The 25,009-nt window shown below is 36.9% G+C and overlaps 1 protein-coding gene across 1 annotated transcript in view; it reads left to right on the forward strand.

The window, feature by feature from the left end:
• Vinc (vinculin) overlaps positions 1-25,009 on the forward strand; it is a 74,147-nt gene that overhangs the window by 43,222 nt on the left and 5,916 nt on the right. Inside the window, exons 5-21 of the mRNA XM_088264884.1 lie at positions 99-333; positions 2,270-2,351; positions 2,652-2,769; positions 3,705-3,893; positions 4,442-4,551; positions 5,454-5,556; positions 6,451-6,587; positions 7,371-7,501; positions 8,797-8,948; positions 9,680-9,745; positions 10,442-10,553; positions 11,851-11,944; positions 12,805-13,000; positions 14,735-14,965; positions 16,781-16,910; positions 23,640-23,752; positions 24,632-24,722. Coding sequence (XP_088121010.1) covers positions 99-333; positions 2,270-2,351; positions 2,652-2,769; positions 3,705-3,893; positions 4,442-4,551; positions 5,454-5,556; positions 6,451-6,587; positions 7,371-7,501; positions 8,797-8,948; positions 9,680-9,745; positions 10,442-10,553; positions 11,851-11,944; positions 12,805-13,000; positions 14,735-14,965; positions 16,781-16,910; positions 23,640-23,752; positions 24,632-24,722 — 2,290 coding nt within the window. The remainder of the gene's footprint in view (positions 1-98; positions 334-2,269; positions 2,352-2,651; positions 2,770-3,704; positions 3,894-4,441; positions 4,552-5,453; positions 5,557-6,450; positions 6,588-7,370; positions 7,502-8,796; positions 8,949-9,679; positions 9,746-10,441; positions 10,554-11,850; positions 11,945-12,804; positions 13,001-14,734; positions 14,966-16,780; positions 16,911-23,639; positions 23,753-24,631; positions 24,723-25,009) is intronic.

The following is a 25,009-nucleotide window of genomic DNA, read 5'->3' on the forward strand; positions in this document are numbered from 1 at the left end:
TAAGTGGTTCTCGTTATGAGAGGTTCCACTGTTTTTGAAATGCTTGATCATGCCAAGTTGTCCTCGGCTTTCCTCTGATTGCTGTTGTTTTCGGTCAGGTGCTGGACTACCTGGCCGTGGCGGAGGTGATCGACTCCATGGAGGACCTGGTGCAGTTCCTGCGCGACCTGAGCCCGTCGCTGTCGCGCGTGGGGCGCGAGGTGTCGGCGCGCACGCAGGACCTCACGCACCGCGCGCACGCCGACGCGCTCGCGCGCGGCCTCGACCAGGTCAAGACGCTCGCGCCCATCCTCATCTGCTCCATGAAGATCTACATCCACATCCTGAGCGAAGGTGAGCTCCCTCATTATGCTACCCCGAGTGCCGTTGACGCTATTTTCCTTTCCCTATTCCTAGTCCGCCTCCGTAGTGTAATGGTCAGCACACTCGGCTACCGTTCTGGAGGTCCCGGGTTCGATTCCCAGGGGGGTCAAATAAATATAAGTGATTTTTTCACTCTAATATTTATTCAATATTACCCTGGACTAGTACCTGAAGCGGAGGGCTGATCACCTTTCCTTCATGTGTTAACGGTCAAGATAACACTGCGTTTATATGACGCAGTGCCCTATGCATCATTGGGGTGCGGATAAGGGTTTGAAATGCATGAATGTATTCCTATTCCATTTACTTCTACACATAGCTGAGCTCGTTCGCTCACTTCAGACAGGCGCTCGACTGCGAAACTGGCGTCACGGGTTCGGTTCTCGCCAACTGCTAAATGAATTCGAGAAAGATTTACTTTCAATTGGTCTGGGTGTTTGTGATGTATTTTTCACATTTACCTTACCATCCTACCTGGAGACAAGCATCTAATATAGATGCTTTGCGGGTTATTGCTTTTTAAATAAAAATAACTAACTTCATCATTGAGGTTAATTAATTTCTTCAAGTTACTAACAGTGTCAAATTTACATAAGCTACTACGCATACAGGTATATGACCCCAAGTCACTCACTCCTTTCAACAAAGTCACATAAAAAAAACTCGCTTTTTCAGGAGATCGTTTTTTAAGTTTAAAAATATAATGAAATGTATTAAAAATAAATATCATGCCACTTATTGAACTTTTTACTGTGCAACAGATCTTTTTAGGTAAAACCAGTATGTTAACAAAGTTAATGCCGAATCAATAAATAATAAAACCAGTATGTTTTTTCTCCATTTGAAAAATATTTAGATATTATTTTTTGACATTTCATCAAAGATGAAGAAGAATATGGAAGTCTGGGCATTTACGGGGCTTACGACCGTCATAGGCTGGTTTGAGTGATCACTTTACACACGTGTAACATTCACCAATTCTACCCATTATTGACAACCACACTACTCGAATTCTTCGAAGTTCTATATATATGAACCAATTTAGAAACTTTGTTCTTGAATCACTAGAACTTCACTAGAGACATCTATTGGTGAGATGAAAAATGCCCAGACTTCCATATTCTTCTTCATCTTTGATGAAATGTCAAAAAATAATATGAAAATAACTCCTGTAATTGGAGATAATCCAGATTTTGTGAACAAGTATTTGGACACACTCAAAATGTTGTAAAAATATTTAGCATATTTAAAAAAATAATTAAACAATAACTTTTCTTCAAAATGCAAAAACAACACTTTCTGTAGTGGGAAAATATTATGTTAAAACTATACCGCTTTTGCTGGGATATAGTACATTTTCCGGGCATTCCGAAAACATGCGCAACTGAAAATTGACGATTTTTGATATATTATGTCGTTGTTGAAAGGTGTGAGCGGAGGTTCCTAGCCATTGGTGCCATTCTCTTTTTCCTATGTCAAGTTTTTTCTTCATTTTTCTTTTGCTTGTCTTTTGTTTTTTTGAACTAGACAATTTTTAAAGGATGTAAAATAACCTCATATTTTTGTTGACCTTTCCGTGAGTATGGACGTTAATGAATCGGTGTGAATTTTCCCTAAAGGAGTATCGACGTTGATGAACGTCGAAGTCTGTCTGTCAGTTGGTATGATTTAATTTGTATAGTAATGACATCTGTGGATATTTGTATTTAACTTTGTCATAAAATAAAACCTAGAGACGGTGAGCTTTATTTTTTATTTAAATTATTTTTACATAATTTCTATCTTCAAAATACAAATATTTTATTTAAAAAAAATACAAATTGAATGTAAAAAAATCCCACTCCCCAGGGAAAGTCGGACATCAATTATTGTACTGAAGAGGTTAAAAATAAATACGTATTTTCAGGCGGAAAGGGCATCGAAGAGGCTTCGGAAAATCGCAACTACCTCTCAACAAGAATGGCAAACGAAATTCATGAAATCATCAGGTAAAGTTTGTTTAATTTTTGTTTTTGAATACTGTACGACGCTTGCTTACCTTGTTGACGACTTGAAATTTCAATTTGCGATCTGGTATTTGGCTGGCTTAAGTGATCACTTTATACTTTTATGCAACATTCATCATTCTGCCCATTTTTGAACATCTATATTGCATTAACCCTTTGGCCGATTTTTCCATATCAAAGAATGGGCCTGTGCAGATTTTTCTAAACCTGGTATGGGCACAAAGAATGAGCTTGATGGAAGTATCCCATTTTATGATCTGGTGTGGTGCGGTGTGGTTTCAGGGTGTTGCAGCTGACGACCTACGACGAGGAGTCCAGCGACCATGACAGCCTGTCAGCCCTCAGGAACCTGCAGAGCCAACTTGCCAACAAGCTCAACCTGGCCAATGAATGGCTCAACGTTAGTTTATACCTATTTCTTTTCCATTTTATTTCAATTTCTTAAGTTAAATGCGTCCGCCTCCGTAGTGTAATGGTCAGCACGCTCGGCTACCGTTCTGGAGGTCCCGAGTTCGATTCCCAAGAAGGGTAAAATAAATATAAGTGATTTCTTCACTTTAATATTTATTCGATATTACCCTGGAATGGTACCTGAAGCGGAGGGCTGATCACCTTTCCTTCATGTGTAAACGATTGAGATAACACTACGTTTATATGACGCAGTGCCCTATGCACCATTGGGTGCGGATAAGGGTTTTATTATTATTAGTTAAATGCAATATACTCTTGATTTTCTGGGGTAGATACCATTTGGCTTCCGACAATATTAACACACTCGGGACGGGAAAGGTATTTCTACCCGTCGGGTGGATTGATGCTTTAGGACGGGAAGGGTATTTTTACCTTCTGTGCTGATGTCATTTCAAAAGCGAGTATTTTTGCCTAGAATTTTCACTCATGAATTACATGAAATTATAGTAACTTTAAACATAAAGAGTAAATCCACTCACGAGTAGGCATAGGCTATGCAACTTATAAAGTCTGAAGCCTGAATAGGGACATGATAAGCGGTGTTGCATAAGCCGTAGCTAGATTTCAGAGTCACTTGGACGTTAGGTAAAAAAAAAAGTCATTTCAAAGGCAGAAAAGAAGGAATTATTTACTTCTGTCGCCAGCGGTCTCCAGGCGTAAAAATCACCCGTCCGAAATGTGTGAAAATATATATTATAGGTGTTTTAACAGAGACGAACCATCAGGTTTTAATATTCACGCTCATTCAAGGTTGTTTGACTAGATTTGTCAATGGAAATCTGAATTGTAATTCCAATGAATTGAATCAACTAGTAATTCCACTGAATTGGAATGGTTTAAGATTGTATATTTGTCTGTTTGCAGGATCCAGATGCGCCCAGAGGCGCGCCTGGAGAGCGCGCTCTCCGCGCTGCGCTCACGGCGGCGGAGCGATGCGCCGAGCGCTTCTCCCCGCCGCACGCCGAGTACACGCGGACCGTGGCGCGCGAACTCAGGCGCGCACTCGATTCGCTAGCCGCTCTGAGGGACGCCGGGCACGGTTCATCTCCACAGGTACACAGGCAGCACCTTATTGACCGATCAAAGTCACAAAGTCCCAAGGCAGTTTTTTTCCTTGAATTTTTTTCGCATTTCACAATATAATATAATAACAAGTACAAAAATACTATATTATATTAATACAAATGAGATCCCACAAAGCATGGCCTGTGTGTGGGTATACATTTATTTTAGGTCAAAATAAAGGGCATTGGAAAGAATATGATAGATATAAAAAATATAAATGGATTAAAAGTGCTGATATAAAATACAAATGTTTGATTTTAACAGAAAACAAAAACAAAACATTAAAATGAAAAAAGTTTACAATAAGTATAAATTATATGAGTTATAAATTAAAAGAAGAAGCCACTCAGATCTGTTTTTTTAACATATTGTTTGCGGGAAACGCATTTGTTCTCATGTACACTCCCAAGTACATGAAGCTTTTGATTCTTCCAAAGAGCTGGTAGCTCAATGTCAAGAGTTGCTGGCCATCTAGGCAAGAGTTGTTGCAGAATATGTAAGTTTTTGATGATGCTTAAAGCTTTTGAACTGTCTAGGCTATGGAGCTTGCCAGCGACATCCGCAACAAGGTTTCGGAGCTGATGCAGGCCGTGAACGAGGGTATCAAGGATGTGGAACTTCAAGGAGCTAAAACTCTTCAAGGAAGGTGAATAAAACATACCAGTTTTCTTTAAAAAGTTGCCTCCGAATTTCAATTAAGTCTTATACTCGAAATCAATACAACATTGTCTTAAAATTCCTCCCAGTCTTAGAATTGGCCATATATTTGATGCCACGGGAAACCTGACATCAAATATATGGCAACATCTTGGTGATGGGAATCCTACAAGAAAAATATGTTTTAAAATTCCAATTTTTTTACTAAAACACTCGGGACGGAAAAGGTATTTCTACCCATTGGGTGGATTGATGCTTGAGGGTGGGAAGAGTATTTTTACCTTCTGCGCCGGCCTCATTTCAAAGGCAGAATAGAAGGAATTACCCAATGTTTTTATATGAATATTTTATACTTATCTCTTTGTTAAGGCTTAACTATATGCACATAATTATGAAATTTCATAGCCGGTGCCTGCAAAGGCATAAAAAACACCCGTCCGTAATGTGTTAAATACAATATAATGTCCAATTTGTTTTGTCAAATGTCGAATTTGAATTGTTAAATATATGATTTGATTTGTATGGTGTCTAATTTGGTTTGCAAAATGTCCAATTAAATTTTTTAATCATATGGTTTTAATATTTATATAATTGGTTGTATACTAATATGATTAACATTTTTATAAAAAAATAAATAAGTTAAAATGACTAACCACAAGGTAAATGCTTTAAATATGAATAATATTTGAGTATAAACAATTTGATTTGTATGGCGTCTAATTTGGTTTGTAAAACATCAAATTTGATTTGTTAAACATACAATGTAATTTGTATGGCATCCTATTTGGTTTGCAAAATGTCTAATTTTAAGTGAAAAACCTGCATGGACACACTTAAAATATTGTACTGAATATTGCGAATTGATTTTGCTGAAATGTGGTGTGTTTTCAGGCTGGAAACGGCTCACAAGTGGCTCCTGAATCCCAGCGCGGATCCTCTCACCAGGACCGAAGGCCAGAAGGCGATCAGCACCATTGTGGCCCAAGGACAGAGGGTGAGGGTTCTTTCCTTTCTTCTTCAGACTTTCGGCTTGCCGTAGAAGTAGCGATCCGGTCTCCGGATAGTCTCAGTTTGAATATTTAATAATAGTTCCCAAAAAAAATGTTCTTATACTATGTTTTTCTATCTTGGAAATAGTGGTATTTACTAAGTAAAACATTCATTAAAAATGGATAGATTTTACCACAAAGTGACTGCCGAATCAATTAATGAAATTTTTCTATCTTCTTTCGACCCTTCCGAAACCCAATGGTGCATAGGGCACTGCGTCAGATAAACACAATGCCAACTGTATGAAGTCCTGCACTTTAGCTACTAGTCATTACATAATAATTGCAGTGAAAAATTTACATTTTTTTAACCCTCCTGAAATCCAACCCAAGACCATACGTGTTCAAGTAGCCAAACACACTAACTTTTACACCACGGAGGCGGATAAAACGTTACAAATTTTTTCACCAATGTTTCTTATTTCGCACATTATTTATTTTGGTGCCTGTTTATCCTTTTTACTGCCTATTTATAATTTTTTGTGCCTATTTATTATTCTAGTGCCTGTATATTATCATAGTCATACAGGAGAATGTGACCAAGTGGATTGTTTTACAAAAACGTGATCATTGACTATTTGATATCGTACTAGCTTAATATTGCCCTGAAAAAATCCCAAAGGATTTTAAACTTGGTAGTATAATATATTGACTCGTTAAAAATGACTAACTGCATTGGTGTTTTATTTTCTGGCCAAGCAAAAGTGACTTAAATGGCCCTCCTGAGCATTTTACGTTTTGGTAGTTGGTCACTTTCTCCTGTACGACTGACTACGTTATCTTAAGTGAGGAAATATAGTTTTTGTATAAAATTAATTAAAATAAAATGTGGTCCCCAGATTGCGAACGGGCTCCAAGGGCACGAGAAGTCGGAGATCCTGCAGCTGTGCGGCGAAGTGCAGCGTCTGTCCAACAAGCTAGGGGAGCTGTGCGCCCGCGGCCAGGGGGAGTCCGCCGAGGCTAAGGAGATCACCAGGTAATCTCAATTACTCACAATACAATTGACCCTTAGCCAGATTTGGCCGCACTGCATACAGGCACAAAAAATGCGCCTTTGCGGTACCAGGAAATAATAAAAAGAACTGCCCCTTTTCCGCATAAAATCTTCACTAACTTTTAGACCAGGGGCTCCCAATCTTTTTCAGCTTGCGGCGCACATACAAACTTAGTACTTTGTCACGGCGCCCTACATTAGTAAGCTCTTTGGAATAGATATTGTGACTATATATAAAGGATCTTTCAATAAAGACTTCCAAACTTTCACAGTTGATACGACCATATTGTTGATGCTACATCTCTGACGCACACTTTGTTTTATTAAAATTTAAAGATAGAAAGCAGTTAATGAAAGACCCTATTTATATTATAGTCGAAAGAAATAGGTACCTACAATACTAGTAGTTGGGTAGATAGGCACAAAAATTAAAACATCCACAATATGGAAATTGAGTTTTATTATATTTATAAGAATTCAGAATTGAAACAGAGAACAACAAAAAAGAAAATATTTGTGGTTTCGGATAATGATAGAGGATTGACTCACGGCGCCCCTCTTTACTTTCTACGGCGCACCAGGGCGCCGCGGCGCACACTTTGGGAACCCCTGCTTTAGACCATAGGTGGCCAACATTTTCAGAAGCCGGGCCAGATTTTAGATATGAGATTTCCTACCGGACCGTAAAACAATTTTTTTTTATTATTCAAAGCCAACATGATATATACATCATATATATATCTTTATCAATATTTTTTTTTCCAGGAATCTTTCCGATAAGCTGTGCGAACTGAAGAACGCGATTGAGCGCGCCGTGGTGAATCGCGTAGTGGAAGATTTCATAGATATCGCATCTCCTCTTAAGCATTTCTCTGAAGCCGTCAACATGCCTGAAGGTAATCACTGTAACTGTCACTCTATGCGCCTCAGTCGGGCGCATAGAGTGACAGTGACAAAACCTGATTTACGTTTGTTATTTAATTATATATATAATTGTCCGCCTCCGTAGTGTAATGGTCAGCATGCTCGCCTACCGTTCTGGAGGTCCCGGGTTCGATTCCCAGGGGGGTTTAATAAATATAAGTGATTTTTTCACTCTAATATTTATTTAATATTACACTGGACTGGTACCTGAAGTGGAGGGCTGATCACCTTTCCTTCATGTGTAATCGATTGAGATAACACTGCGTTTATATGAAGCAGTGCTCTATGCACCATTGGGGTGCAGTAAGGGATTATTTTATTATTATTCAATTATAATCATTTGATGATGGATGGTAAATGATGTATAAGGAAAGAATGCAAGGCTGAGAAAAGTATTATCGATAAAATTAAGAAAGGTGTGTTGAGATGGTTTGGGCATGGAACGAATGAGTGAAGAAAGAAAAGTATTACATATTTATGAGGTGAATGTTGTTGGAACTAGCAGCAGAGAAAGACTGAGGAATGATCAAGTACTTCAAATATTTGAAAGTGGTCAGGTCAGTAGTTGGAATAATCGGCGGATATTATCAGTCAATAATTATTTGCCATGACCATTCCCGAATATCTAACATTCTTGATGATACCAAGTTTTCCTCGGTCTTCCTCTGCTCTCCTAATTCCATCCACATTTATCTCATAAATTTGTTTTACCATTCTTACCTTGCTCATTTGTTCCACATCTCCAAACCATCTCAACACACCTTTCCTAATTATATCGATGCTTATGCCTTGCACTCTTTCCTCATTTCACCATTGGAACATCATCATACATGGTTTTGCCGCACTGAGAGATCGCATTCCGACTGCATTCAGTCTACTATCATCCCATTTTCCCTACTCCATTCTTTCTTTATATCTCTTTACTATCCCAGCCTTGCATTTTTTCCTTATATCACCATTGGATCATCTACCGTTCATGGTTTTTCCACACTGGGAGATTGCATTCCTACTGCATTCAGTCTACTTTCAACCATTTTTTCCCAATTCCATGCTTCCTCTATATCTATAATGCTCAAGGCTGAGCTTGAATTCTTTCCTTACATCACCATTCAACCATCTAGCATACGTTTTACTATGGTTTCACTGCACTGAGAGATTGTATTCCGACTGCATTTAGTCTATTCTCATCCTTTCTACTTTCAATTACTCAGATCAAATGTGTCCTCTGTCCGTAATGTCTCTAATCTCTTGTCTCGTGTCCCGTCAGGCACTCCCGGAAGAGACCACAACTTCTCGGAGAAGGCCAATAACCTGGAGCACTTCAGCACCCGGGCCAATCAGACCGCCCAGATGGTCGCCGTCGGCGGATCCGCCGCCAACAAGAGATTGGCCGAAGATCTGCTAACAAACGCCTCCCAGGTACATTCAGTCAATATACATTTGATTCATTTCAAAATTAACCCTTACTGGTCCAATGTCAAATCTCATTGATTTTTTTCTTCTTAGGTCATGTCGGATGTCATTTGACATTTTTTCATCGTTATTATTATTAATTTAAAATGCAAACTTTGTCACACATGTCTATTACAACAGTATGTGGAGCAGAGGACAAATTGCTCACTCCTTTCAACAACGTCATGTATAAAAAATCATAAATTTTCAGTTGTGCATGTTTTCGGAATGCCCAGAAAATGTACTATATCCCAGCAAAAGCGGCATATTTTCAACTTAATATTTACCCGCCACAGGGCAGAAAGTGTTGTTTTTGCATTTTGAAGAAAAGGTATTGTATAATAATTTTTTTTAAAATACCAAATATTTTTCAAATGGAGAAAAACATTCAGGTTTTACCTATAAAGATCTGTTGCACTGTAAAAAGTTCAATAAGTGGCTTGATATTTATTTTTAATACATTTTATTATATTTTTAAACTTAAAAAACGATTTCCTGAAAAATCAAGTTTTTTTTATATGTGACATTGTTGAAAAGAGTGAGCGATATGTGTTTTCCAATTGGAATGTAACTGTCTACCTTGATTTTTTTTCATTTTGGGGGACCGGAAAGGGTTAAAGATGAAGGAATACCCTGTTCACTGAAAGTGTATTTATCTGTCCTCAATCTTAAAATATTTTGACTTATTTTTGTTCCAGGTTGAAAAACTGTCTCCGCAACTTATTTCTGCCGGAAGAATCCGTCTGACGTACCCCAGCAGCAAGGTATGATTATAATGTTGTTGATATCAAAATTATACCTCAATATGTGTTGAATTCAATATAGTTATTAGATCAAATCATTACAAGACACATCTGCAGGTCCTTCAGCCTCTGACGCCAATGACCAAAAGAACATTTGGCCAAATGTCCTTTGTTCAAATGTCCATGAGGCCAAATGAACTTTTAACCGAGTTTAGCAGAATTTAGCAGAAACATTTAGCAGAATAGACATTTTTCCGAATGGATAATTGATTGAATGAACCATTAGCCGAATGGACAATCGTTAAAATAATCAATTAGCTGACTGGACAATTGGTCGAATGATCAATTGACTGAATGATCTATTGGCCAAACGGTCGATTTGCTGAATGGACATTTGCCGAATGGGCATTCGGGAACGTGGACATTTGGCAGAGTGGACAATTGGTCAAATGGACATTTGGCAGATAGGACAATTGGTCAAATGGACATTTTGCCAAATGGACAATTGGTCGAATGAACAATTGATTGAATAAATATTTGGCCAAACAGACAATTGGCCGAGTGGATAATTGGTCGAATGGACATTTGGCCAAATTGATTATTTTCAATTGGGAAAAACTTCCACTTATATTTATAATGAGAAAAAATCCAACACACTGATGGTCGTCTTTAAATATTTCAATAGTTTGAATTGAACATCTGATCTTTGTTTGCAAGGTGGCGGAGGAGCATTTCAACAACCTCCGACAGCAGTACGCAGACACCGTGCTCCGCGTGCGTGACCTCTGTGACCAGGCCGTCAACCCTCTGGACTTCATCAAGACGGCTGGTACGTCTTCTTCTTCTAACCGACCCTAACCGATCAGCCCTGCGCTTTGAGCACCAGTCTAGGGCATATTAAATCAACATAAGAGTGAAAAATCACATTATTTATATTGAACCCCCTTGGAATCAAACATGGGGCTTTCAGCGCACTAACTGCTACATTACGGAGGCATCTATTTCCATTCACTATCAATATATGTATTATATTTGTATCAAATTATTGCATATTTGTTTACTGTAAGAAGATGTAAATATATCGCTTACTCCTTTCAACAACGTCATATATATAAAAAATCATCAATTTTCAGTTGTGCATGTTTTCGGAATGCCCAGAAAATGTACTATATCCCAGCAAAAGCGGCATATTTTTAACTTAATATTTCCCGCTACAGGGCAGAAAGTGTTGTTTTTGCGTTTTGAAGAAAAGGTATTGTATAATAATTTTTTTAAATATACCAAATATTTTTCAAATGGAGAAAAATATTCAGGTTTTACCTAAAAAGATCTATTGCACAGTAAAATGTTCAATAAGTGGCTTGATTTTTATTTTTAATACATTTCATTATATTTTTGAACTTTAAAAACGATCTCCTGAAAAATCTAGTTTTTTGATAAATGATGTTGTCGAAAGGAGTGAGCGATATATGATGTAAATAAAGTGAAAACTAATTACTAACTAAAGAAATAATAAACAAAAAAAAATGTTGATTAACCCTGACATATAAAATGTATCTTTATGAAGAATATCACAGCTTTACACAAATCACTTTTCGCAGAAACGAAATTGGTGTAATGTACTTTGTTTTTCTCGTTTCACTTCAAGTATTTTTGAAATATTACAACTAATTTAAGAATTAAATGATCATTTAATTCTAAATATCGATGTACAACTTATTGAAAAAAGTGATGGGTCAAAAGATTTCGCACAGCCCTGTAGGAATCCTTAACATAGGGCGTTTGTGCACTACACGGAATTTTACCGTCTGGCACTTGAGTTAGCGTGACAAAACGATGATTGGCTTGTGCTTTTGTGCATCTTTCTTCGGATCGGTGCGTGAACACGTTGCGCGTAAACTCGATCACGCTAAACTGTCGTAGTCGCTTTTATTTTTCAAAACTGGACTGCCGGACGGTAAAATTCCGGGTAGTGCACAAGCTGCTATACTGTCCAAAATGTACCTGATACATTTATAAAACATGACGTCAGATCCGGTATTTCTCACTAGAGTACGGAAAGCCAATATATCTGATTTTGGTAGCCAAAGAGTGTTAATATCAACTGTTTTTGCTCTATTCTGCAGGTGAATTGATGCAGAAGCACACCTATTTGTGTGAGGAAGCCATTCGCAACGGAGACGCCCAGAAGATGGTTGACAACACATCTTCTATTGCAAGGTAAATATTGCTATGTGCTAAGATGGAGGAACATGATCAGAAATACTGTATAATGTTTTAATCAGTCTTGAAAAGAAGCGGTTAGCTTCGAAACCGGCAGACAAATTAAGCTATAATAAAATATTAGTCTTTTTTTTTATTATTTAAAAGAATGACCCGCAAAGCCTCTATTAGAGGCTTGTCTGTAGGTAGGATAGTAAGGATAGGGAAGGTAAATGTGAAAAATACATCACAAACACCCAGACCAAGTGAAAATATATATTTTTTAATTTTATTTTACAATTGGGGGGAATTGAACCCGCGACGCCAGTTTCGCAGTCAAGCGTCTACCCAACCACGCCATGGCGCCTGTCATTTTGATTGCCAGTGATTTTATAACAAAGTTATATTTTAATTTATGCATTAATTTTTAAATCAAACACAAATTTTTGAGTCTACCAAGTTGTATTTTATTAAAAACACATAAAAATTAATATTGTGACAATTGTTTCGCCTGGTTATGGCATTTTCAAACGAATGTGAAGATTAAATGGACTGATGGTCCTTATGTAGCCATACAATTCTAGGTACTTAAGTGATTGTTTTAACATGTGCAGCAATAATTTATGGGAGACAACATTAGTTAATGAGGGATGTAGGTACTTTCATATTTATTTTCTGGGAAAGGGAGAATTTATTGACAAGGCAATTTGTAAGAGATTAATATTTTCGAAATAAATACAATTGTTGGTAATATTATTTTTAAGAATTTATATATGTAGATATAATTGCATTAAAAATTATTATATTTTAATTATAAAATAAAAAATCACAAAGTAGTTGCTTCCAATATAAATTATAATTATTCTATCGTTGCTCAGGCTGGCCAACCGAGTGCTGCTGGTCTGCGGCCAGGAGATGGAGAACAGCGACGACCCCCTGCTGCGCTCGGAGCTCGGCGCGGTGCACAGTCGCCTGCAGGCCGCGGTCGCCCCGGCCGTGCGCGCCGCCAAGGCCGTGGCCCTCAACCCCGCGGACCACCCCGCCGCCAACCTCTGGAGGGAGAACAACAACGAGGTGACCGCCGACTTTGCTCCCAACCACACGATACATCATCTCCTATTCCTACTAAGCCTTTTTTTGTTGTTTATTTTAAATTCTTTTGCAAAACATAACATAAATTCAAATACAAAAAAAAATATGAATAAAATATAAAAATGAATACAAAAAAAGATCCCACAAAGGCATGGCCTGTGTGTGGGTATACAATATAATTTAGTCATAGTAAAGGGTATTAGGGTATAGGTTTTATAAGTAGAACTAGAATAATAGTGTTAATATAAAATACAAAAAATACTTGACTCTCAGAAAACAATTTTTTAATTTTTTTTAAAAATAAAATTAAAAACTTTAAAACATAAAAAGGATGAAAAAGTAAAAAGTAAAAAGCTAGCGAGCATGTACTACAAGAAAAAAGAGCTTAAATCTGTCTCTTCTATAAATAATCCAAGCAAATTTTTAAATTTACACAAACTTAATAATAATAATAATAATAAAACCCTTATCCGCACCCCAATGGTGCATAGGGCACTGCGTCATATAAACGCAGTGTTATCTTGATCGTTTACACATGAAGGAAAGGTGATCAGCCCTCCGCTTCAGGTACCAGTCCAGAGTAATATTGAATAAATATGACAGTGAAAATATCACTTATATTTATTTTACCCCCCTTGGGAATCGAACCCGGGACCTCCAGAACGGTAGCCGAGCGTGCTGACCATTACACTACGGAGGCGGACAAACTTAGGGAATTAATATCTTACAAATAGTCTTTGTGGAATAAGTTGTGCTTCTAACCCTCATCCTTATATCTTTTTCTTCTTCTTCATGAGCCCTCTGACCTCCTTTGCTGGATATAGCAAATTGTTATGTCTAATCCATATTTCTCTGCCATAATTGAACTACCATGTCGTACTTTACAACATTTTGAGTGTGTCCAAATACTTGTCCACAAAATGTTATGTAAATAAATTATCTGGTCAAATTATAAGCTTAAATATTAAAAATGAAAATGGTATTTTCTGGCGTTTCTCATGTGTGTGATTGTAAGCCAGGATTCGGACCTCACATATTAATATAAAAGTTTCTGCTTGAAAAAAAGCTTCTTTACATTTCACTGAAAGATGTCTCTAGTGAAGTTCTAGTGATTCAAGAACAAGGTTTCTAAATTGGTTCATATATATAGAACTTCCAAGAATTTGAGGAGTGTGGTTGTCAATAATGGGTAGAATTGGTGAATGTAAACACTCTCCTTTCTATATCTTTCCAACCTTTGAAATTGTTACCTACCATGATTTCTTGTAAAAGTAATTAATAAAATAACAACTATTTAATTTTTACCTTCAACTTCACTAGAGACATCTTTTATGCATGTGAAACTTCTATTGGTTCATATATATAGAACTTCCAAGAGTTTGAGTAGTGTGGTTGTCAATAATGGGTAGAATTGGTGAATGTTACACGTGTGCAAAGTTATCACTTAAACCAGCCTATGACGGTCGTCAGCGCCGTAAATGCCCAGACTTCCATATTCTTAACTACTCAAATTTCTTCAAACTTCTCACTACTCAAATTCTTGGAAGTTCTATATATATTCTTCATCTTTGATGAGATGTCAAAAAATAATATGAAAAAAACTCCTGTATTGGAGATAATCCAGATTTTGTGAACAAGTATTTGGACACACTCAAAATGCTGTGAATAAATCAAAATTGCCTGATAATTTGACTGATTGGATGTGTCTGTCCGCAGCTGCTGGCGTGCGTGGGCGGTGTGGGCGAGGTGTTCCAGCGCCGCAGCGGCGCGCGCACGCCGGTGCCCCCGCGCGCCCCGCTGCCCGAGGAGGCGGTGCCGCCCCCGCGCCCGCCGCCGCCGCACCTTCAGGCGGGCGCGCCGCCCCCGCGCCCCCCGCCGCCCGCCGACACGGACGACGAGGAGGACTCCATCTTCCGCCGGCAGCCGCACCCCAACCAGCCCATCATGGTGAGCGGACCGTCCGTGCAGATCAAGGGTGGCCAACCCGCGGCCCGCCGGGTGTCTACTTGCGGCCCGCGGGGCAAATCACAATTTTTTTCCTTTAGTGTACACAAAACCACCAAAAGAACATTCCATCGTGCGTAGTTTGTATAATATCCCATATATGGGAGTATTTCACTATCCTGGCAATTTCAAGACCCATAATGGCGTCAAGTAGTTAAAACATTGTACTAAAGAGAAGAGTAACAGAAGAACTAAGAGGTTTTTAAGACAGATGAACTTTAAACTATAAATGCAATGATTCTGTTTCTATCTTGAAAATTTGATATTTAGCGGCATTACGAGGCTAAACATGCAAATAAGTTTGAAGAGTACCAGATAAATATGTTCATCATATGTACTTATCTTGTTTGCTTTGAATAATAAAATAAATTTTGTTTTACGGCCCGGTAGGAAATCTCATTTCTTAAATTTGGCCCGGCTACTGAAAATGTTGGCCACCATGGTGCAGATACTGCACTTGTACTACTCGAGATGAACATCTATCGTTTTTTTTTTAAATGAAAGAAGATGGAAGTCTGAGCATCCCAGGGCTTCAGGCTTCCATAATTTTTTTTGCTATATAAAAAATAGAAGATTGGAAAAAAAAGTCTTCCATTGGGTGAATAATTCAGTGTTTTATTTGTATCGTTTAGAAATTTCAAAAATCAGTATATATATCGCTCACTCCTTTCAAGAACGTCATAAATCAAAAAACTTGATTTTTCAGGAGAACGTTTTTAAAGTTTAAAAATATAATACAATGTATTAAAAATAAATATCAAGCCACTTATTGAACTTTTTACTGTGCAACTATCTTTTTAGGTAACCTCCTGAAGGTTTTGTCTCCATTAGAAAAATATTTAGTATATTTAAAAAAATAATTAAACAATACCATTTCTTCAAAATGCAAAAACAACACTTTCTGCCCTGTAGCGGGTAAATATTAAGTTAAAAATATGCCTCTTTTGCTGGGATATAGTACATTTTCTGGGCATTCTGAAAACATTCGCAACTGAAAATTGACGGTTTTTGATTTATGACGTTCTTGAAAGGAGTGAGCGATATGTAATGGTCAAACCTGGTCTTAGATCTCATTGAATTAAAACCTTACCATTCATACTGGTAAGGTAAGGTTTTCGATACGTATAAAGTGATCGCTTAAGCCAGCCGAATTCCAGATCGTAAGCCCTTGGACGCTCAGTTTTTTCATATAAAAAAGGGATAAACGATACATGTTTGACAGGTGTAGGATGCGTAGACGCTCGACTGCGAAACTGGCGCCGCAGGTTCGATTCCCGCCAATTGCAAAATGAATTCAAGGAAGATTTATTTTCAATTGTTCTGGGTGTTTGTGATGTATTTTTCACATTTAACTTCCCTACCCTTAATATCCTACCTGCAGATAAGCATCTAAAATGGACGCCTTGCGGGTTATTTTCCTTTAGAAAAAAATATCACGTTGATAAACCTTTAAAATTAGCCAGGGTATTTATCCACTGCACGGAATTACATGGAATTTTACTGTCCAGCACGTCAGTTAGCGTTTTAAAACGATGATTGGCTTGGATTGGATTGTGCTTTTGTCCATCTCGATCGGTGCGTAAACACGTTGCGCACAAATTCGATCACGCTAAACTGTTGTAGTCGCTTTCATTTTTTTAAAACCGGGCTGCCAGATGGTAAAAAAGTGAATAATCCAGTATCCAATTTAATTCATTAATATCGTTCAAAATTGTCATGATAGCATTTCAGTTCTTACGGAATGAATATATCTTCTAGGTTGCCGCTCACAATCTCCACAGAGCCGTCCGCCAGTGGTCCTCCAAGGACAACGAGATCATCGCAGCTGCTAAAAAGATGGCCATACTCATGGCCAGACTGTCGGAGCTTGTGAGGAGCGACTCCAAAGGTCAGTGTTTCACAAGCTCACACCGGTTACTTCCCAAGGCCCGTGACCTACTTTTGCATGGATTACCTCCAAATTCTTTTGTGTCCAACCCATATTTCTCTGCCATCAACGAACTACCAAGTTGTACTATCAATTTTCTTCTTCATGAGCCCTTTGTACTCCACTGCTGGATATAGGCCTCTTCCCCTTCTTTCCATTTCCTCTGGTTGGTTGCTGCTTGCAGCCAGTTTCTACCTCTCACAGCGACTATGTCGTCGGACCATCTCTTTTGGGGTCTTCCGACACCTTATTTGTTTTCCCAAGGTCTCCATCGTAAAATTTTTGGGGCAATACTAGGCTTAATTTCAATCTATTCTCATATTATTTTTTGACATCTCATCAAAGATGAAGAAGAATATGGAAGTCTGGGCTAACGACCGTCATTGGCTGGTTTAAGTGATCACTTTACACACGTGCATCATTCCCCAATTATACCTATTATTGACAACCCCACTACTCAAATTTAGAATGTGAATATGAACCAATTTAGACACCTTGTTCTTGAATCACTAGAACTTCACTAGAGACATCTACTGGTGAGATGTAAATAAGCTTTTTATGATATTTTTTTACGTGTGTAAAGTGATCACTTAAAGCAGCCTATGACGGTCGTCAGCCCCGTAAATGCTCAGACTTCCATGTTCCTCTTCGATGAGATGTCAAAAAATAATATGAAAATAACTCCTGTAATTGGAGATAATCCAGATTTTGTGAGCAAGTTGGACACACTCAAAATGTTGTCAATCTATTCTACTTCAGCTTTCTTCTTGTGTCTAGTATTGAACAGAGGCCTCCCTCTTGGACTTGCACAGTTCTCTGTTAATCGCGACTCTCTTCCAGCGCAGGCCTGTCACTTTCTTAATGACATTGGACCATCTCGACATGCCCTACGTAAAGTGCTCTAACTACATTTTTGTCGATTTTGAGATATTCGATGTATGTTATGAACTGACCGTTATCTACAAATATAAACAAACCAAAAAAAAAAATATTATATATATATATATATATATATATATATATATATATATATATATATATATATATATATATATATATATATATATATATAATAAATTACGCCTAGTTTTCAGGCGTATAAGACGCTATCTACATCGGATTTTCGAAATGAACTGAACTCCTAAAACGCTAACTACTTAATTTTGACAAAGCACAAAGTTTTAAAACGATTTAATACATTATTTTTATCGTGTTTTTGAATGTATAATACAAGTTTAGAATTTCGGATAAAACCATTAATTAATAAAAAAGAAAACGTTGAAAAAACCTTCTAATCTCTCTCCTGTAAAGTAACAGATTTGCAGATAGAGTACTTTACGTAGGGGCCGTCAATATTGTCTGGGGCCTACCCACGCTACTGCATGAAAAGCAATCATTTCAGTCAGCTGATAAGGATCGTAAGCCCTGTAAATCTCGGAAGACTTCCGTGTTCACTTTCTATAATTGTAGGCGTCTACAATTATGTGCCCGTATACTTACTTACTTACTTATAACCCTTATCCGCACCCCATGGTGCATAGGGCACTGCATAGAATTGACGTAGCGTTATCTTGATCATTACTTACATGAAGGCGAGGTGATCACTCTTGCGCTTCAGGATGGTGTCCAGGGCAATATTAAATAAATATTACAGTGTAAAATCGCTGATATTTATTTTTACCCCCCTGGGAATCGAACCCGGGACCTCTAGCACGTTAGCTAAACACGCTGACCATTGCATAACGGAGGCGGACCGGACTATTACACCATGGAGCGGACTATGTGCTCATATACTGGTGGTATACTACTATTTGTGGAATACTTATATCGCGGGTTAATTCTCTGATATACCAGTATTGTGTAAATACAGTGGAACCTCTCAAAACGAGCATAATTCGTTCAAGAATCTTACTCGTTAACCTTTTAAACGCGTTAACTTTGTTCCTAAGAGACGCTCGTGCGCGGCTGTATTTTGCCGTTTTTTAAATGATTACTTTTATCATGTATTTAGTTATGAAACGATTTATTTTCCTAAACAAAAACGTTCAATGGAATTCATTGTGCCTTTTTGATACTCTATAATACACATTATTCTTGAAATATATCGTAATATAAACAAATTAGATCGTAACATAAATAAATCAAAGCACGCATCGAGTGTCACTCTTACCCACTGGCGATGCGTAGCGTCGAGAGTGAGACAGATATAGGGCATGATTATGGCGCGGACTAATTACCGACCACAAGAAAAATCAGTGATCTGTTGTTTTATTTATCCTTGTGATGTTACAAATTATTAGTCAGATATTTCAACAGATGTCATAAGGCCGAGGATTGACGTATTATTTTATCCAAAGTTCCACACCATGAAAAAATCCCTCCAAGTTGAACTGAGGTTCGAAACTTGGAGCAAAGTGAAAACACAAACGCTTATGTCAGCCGCGTATGGGGCATGTCTTGTTAAAACACATACGGTTATGCGAGCCGCGTGGATCCGGTTAAGCGAAAAAAAAAATTGTTTCGACTGGTGCGAAAGTCCCGACTCACAATAAGAATGTCGGGAAAAGGGGACTTGCCATTTCTCTTTAACCGTTATGCAAAATATCGCTTCTTAAGGGAGCAATTTTTCACATTTTTCTTTCGTTATGCGAATTACTCTTTATGAGAGGTTCCACTATACAATGTTGAAAATCAATACTTGTTTCAAAGACTCCCTGTAAAATATTCTGTATAAACTCACCTGATGTGTAATATAAATAGTTTAGTGATGTTTGGCTAGAAATCATTGCAGATAACATTGCTAGAACTTAGTTTTTCACAAAAAATCGTAACCTCTCTTTAAAAAAACCTCATCCCTCCAATCATTATTAAAAATATGAAATAACTTACCATCACCCTGCTTTACGTAAGGGTAGGCAGAGAGAACAGAATGCCACCCTACTCTGTCTCTGAAAAAAAAACTTTGCTTCATTCATACATCTCATACGCTCTTCCCAAGAGAGAACACTCTCCATTCCTTGCCACAACACAGCATTCCTCAGTAATTCCTTTACTGTCCAAGCGGCTAGACTCTGGAATGAACTACCTCTACATGTAAAAAATGCACCTTCTATCTTAACCTTCAAAAAACGCCTGAAACATCATTATCTTACCTTAGAACCCTAACTGTCCATCTCCTCCTCCCCTGACCCCTCCTCTCTTTCTTAAACTTGCTACCGAATTCTACCTATTTATCATTAGAATCCTAGAATACTTTTTTTGTCTAATTGTTAATTAATTGTTTTTTAGTTTTTTGATAAAATCTATTACATCAGACAATAATATGTATTAACTTTTAAAAACGTCTGAGACATTACTATCTGTCATTAGAATCCTAACTGTCGATCAAACCTCCTCCCTCTACCTCCTTCCCTAATCTCCCTTCTTCCTTTGCCCTCCTTATTATCGTCTTTTGTTAATTTATGTTTCTTTTTAAATGTCAATTTGTAATTTATGTTTTTTTAAATGTTCAAGTACTATCTGCCCACTGATTGCAAACGGCTATATATGGTATCAAACGTTTTGATCAATATCACTAGTCCGTCTTTGGTCGGTTGGAAGATATTGCTTTTTAGCAATAAGCCCGCCAATGTACTTTTTATTTTCTGTACATGAAGTTTAAATAAATAAATACATACCTGACGATAATTCTGACTCCTGACCTAACCATATATTTGAAATACTTGCCAAGTTTCCCTTGGTCTTCCTCTGCTCCTGTTTCCGACTACGTGAATATATTAAAAATACATCAATCTATTAATCTTATTTCAAGCATTCGTCCACAATTTGCAGGTAAAAATGTGTTCAAAATTCATTACCACTTTTAAAAAAATGACTGCACCAAAATTGCAATTAAAAAAAAAAAAGATACTATAGTGTGTCGTAGGTCGGCACGCGGTCTGTGCCAGCTTGGATAGTGCCCTCTACGAGCTTGGCACACGGCTCGAGCCCACTTTCAAACCTCAATGTTGAAATGGTTTGAAACTTACTTAAAACTTTCCACTGGAAATAAAAATATTTAAAAAATATATCAATGGTTCAAAAGATTGTATTGATTAGTATGGTAGGCTATTATTCTTCTAACCCTTTTCCATACCCAATGGTGCATAGGGCACAGCATCGTATTGACGCAGTGTTTTCTTGATCATTACATGAAGGCAAATCTTGCGCTTCACGTACCAGTTCAGGGTAATATTAATTTATTTTTAATTTAAGTTTAACTTAGTGAATACCACTATTTCTTTAAACCTACTGTGACACGTGTTTCGATGCATTCCGCATCATTTTCAAACTTGGTATGTGAAGCTAATTCAAAATTTTAGATTTGGGTCCTTGGGACTTGATTAACAATGTGACAATGACTAAAGCCTCCCTCTATTGTCTATGTTCCCACTGATAAGAAACAGCTCCTACCCCCTCTTCAACCTTCAACGTCCCAAGGTCCCAACTCTTAAATTTAGAATTAGCTTCACATACGGCGTTTGAAAATGATGCGGAATGCTTCAAAACACGTGTCACAGTGGATTTTAAGAAATACTGGTATTTACCAAGTAAAACTTAAATTAAAAATGGATAGATTTCACCTCAAAGTGACTGCCGAATCAATTAATGAAATTAATATTAACCATTCGGAAAATGTTATATTTTTCATGTGCTGAGAATCAATATATCGATTTTAAAATATAAATAAGTATTTTTATTACAAAACGCAACATGTTCTCCATGTTCTCCAATGTTCTCTCCCAATACCAGAAAGAAATACTCATGTAAAAATTCTTGAGAAAAAAATTAATGCCCATTACATATAAATCTTGAAAAAATATATAAAAAAATTACTATTATACCATAATAATAATAATAAAACCCTTATCCGCACCCCAATGGTGCATAGGGCACTGCTTCATATAAACGCAGTGTTATCTTGATCGTTTACCCATGAAGGATAGGTGATCAGCCCTCCGCTTCAGGTACCAGTCCAGGGTAATATTGAATAAATATGACAGTGAAAAAAATCCCTTATATTTATTTTACCCCCCTTGGGAATCGAACCCGGGACCACCATTATACTCCATTATACCATTAAATATATAAAACATTAAACCATGAGTGTAAGTCCCTCTCCAAGCACAAGAGCTCAGTCTCTTTTTTTGGAAGAGGCATAGCGAATCTATAACTAAAAGTTTGCCATATTTATAAATGTTTAGAAAATGTATTCTATTGTACTTTAAAATATAACTATATTAAATAAATAAATAAATAATAATAATAAAATATATATGTATGAATACATATGCAAAGATGAATTGCAAACAAAAATGACATTCGACAGAGACCGACTGATTTGTGTCACTCTGGTGTGCGACCGAAAACCGGCGATGAACGGACCGCTGCAAAATAACACTATAGACAATACTTAAAGATAGGCGCAAAGCGATCCAGTGCCACATGTATTTTGTAGACATTGGCCCATGTGTAGGGAAAATGATGTTGTATAAATTATTTAGATGCTTATGTACATATATGTAATAACGTTTAGATGTGTGCTTTCCTTGCTTTCTCGCATTGTCGGATAGTGGTGGCTCTCAACTTGACGGGTACGTATGTGTCATCATTTTGTTTTATATATCTTCTTCTTTTAACCTTTGTTCACAATCAATGGCGCATAGGACACTGCTTCGTATAGAAAAAGTGTCAAATTTCTTGTAAATTGTATATTATTCATATTCATTGCACTGTTTTGTCATAATGAAATAAAAAAAATACACTTTATTTTACATATACATGTAATTTATTAACATTATCATAAAAATATTACAATCGCATATTATGCTCCCTCAAATATAAATATGCCACATATCGCTCACTCCTTTCAACAACGTCAAATATCAAAAAAACTTGATTTTTCAGGAGATCGTTTTTAAAGTTTAAAAATATAATGAAATGTATTGAAAATAAATATCCAGCCACTTATTCATCATTTTACTGTGCAACAGAATTTTTTAGGTAAAACCTGAATGTTTTTTTCTCTATTTGAAAAATATTTAGTATATTTAAAAAAAAATAATTAAAAAATACCTTTTCTTCAAAATGCAAAAACGACACTTTCTGCCCTGTAGCGGGTACATATTAATTTAAAAATATGCCGCTTTTGCTGGGATATAGTACATTTTCTGGGCATTCCGAAAACATGCACAACTGAAAATTGTAAATTTTTTTATATATGACGTTCTTGAAAGGAGTGAGTCATTTATAAATTCCACAATAGAGATTTTTAAAATATTTTTTTTTATATATATATCGTAGTCGTACAGGAGAAAGTGACCAACTAACAAAACGTAAAATGTTCAGGAGGACTATTTAAGTCACTTTTGCTTGGCAAGAAAATAAACATCAATGCAGTTAGTCATTTTCAAAAAGACATTATATTATACTTTCAAGTTTAAAATCCTTTGATATTTGTTTCAGGGCAATATTAAGCTAGTAAGATATCAAATAGCCAATGGTCACGTTTTTGTAAAAAATGCACTTGGTCACTTTCTCCTGTATGACCACGATATGTATACGAGACGGTTGACTTTTTTTTATGTTTGATTGTATTTCAATGCACGTTGTGATACTCGGTTATTTATTCTTGTTTTGTTGAATATTCAGGAAGCAAACGTGAGCTGATCGCCACCGCAAAGGCCATCGCGGAAGCCTCCGAAGAAGTCACCAGGCTCGCCAAGAAACTCGCCCTGGAGTGCACGGACAAGAGGATAAGAACGGTGAGTTTGTATTTTGTATATACAGGGTTAATTGTAACTCGATGTGTTCCCGGCAGAACTTTTTATTTACAAATTTTTTAGTTGAAAAATAAATACAAATAATATATATTATTTTTTGACATCTCATCAAAGATGAAGAAGAATATGGAAGTCTGGGCAAGAATTTGAGTAGTGCGGTTGTCAATAATGGGTAGAATTGGTGAATGTTACACGTGTGTAAAGTGATCACTTAAACCAGCCTATGACGGTCGTCAGCCCTGTAAATATCCAGACTTCCATATTCTTCTTCCATATTCGTCAAAAAATAATATGAAAATAACTCCTGTAATTGGAGATAATCCAGATTTTTTGAACAAGTATTTGGACACACTCAAAATGTGTATATATATTTGTCTTCATCTATGTTGAGATGTCAATATCAACTCCTAAACGGATGATGTCCGATATTTGTGAACAAAGTTTTGGACACACTCAAAATATTGATAATACGACTTAAAAATTACAACGGTGGGAACTACTAAACCCTGTTTTTCAATTTTTTTTTTATTTTTGTGTAAAATTGTCCGCCTCCGTAGTGTAATGGTCAGCACGCTCGGCTACCGTTCTGGAGGTCCCGGGTTCGATTCCCAAGGGGGGTAAAATAAATATAAATGATTTTTTCACTGTAATATTTATTCAATATTACCCTGGACTGGTACCTGAAGCGGAGGGCTGATCACCTTTCCTTCATGTGTAAACGATCAAGATAACACTGCGTTAATATGACAAAGTGCCCTATGCACCATTGGGGTGCGGATAAGGGTTTTATATATTATATATATAAATTGTCACCAAATTGTTTTTTTAATTGCAAAATAAATACAAATATTTTTTTTTCAGAATCTGCTGCAAGTGTGTGAGAGAATCCCCACCATCGGTACCCAGCTGAAGATCCTTTCTACGGTGAAGGCCACCATGCTTGGAGCTCAAGGTGTGTAACTCATTTTAATCACCCATCCTTTTGAAAGTTAAAAATAAAACAACAGAATAAAATGATAACTCAAATTTGGCATTTTCATGGTGTTACAAAATTAATCACCTTATTGAAAGATGTTATATTTTTTGCAAATGGTGTCGTACGTCAATCAAAATTGACATTTCACTCACTCCTTACAACAACGTCATATATTGAAAATTGACAATTTTCGGTTGTGCATGTTTTCGGAATGCCCAGAAAATGTACTATATCCCAGCAAAAGCTGCATATATATTTTTAAC

This window comes from Brachycentrus maculatus, unplaced genomic scaffold, assembly GCF_059751285.1.
Source record: "Brachycentrus maculatus isolate JH-2025_06_01 unplaced genomic scaffold, ASM5975128v1 h1tg000239l, whole genome shotgun sequence".
In the NCBI taxonomy this organism is placed as follows: domain Eukaryota; kingdom Metazoa; phylum Arthropoda; class Insecta; order Trichoptera; family Brachycentridae; genus Brachycentrus; species Brachycentrus maculatus.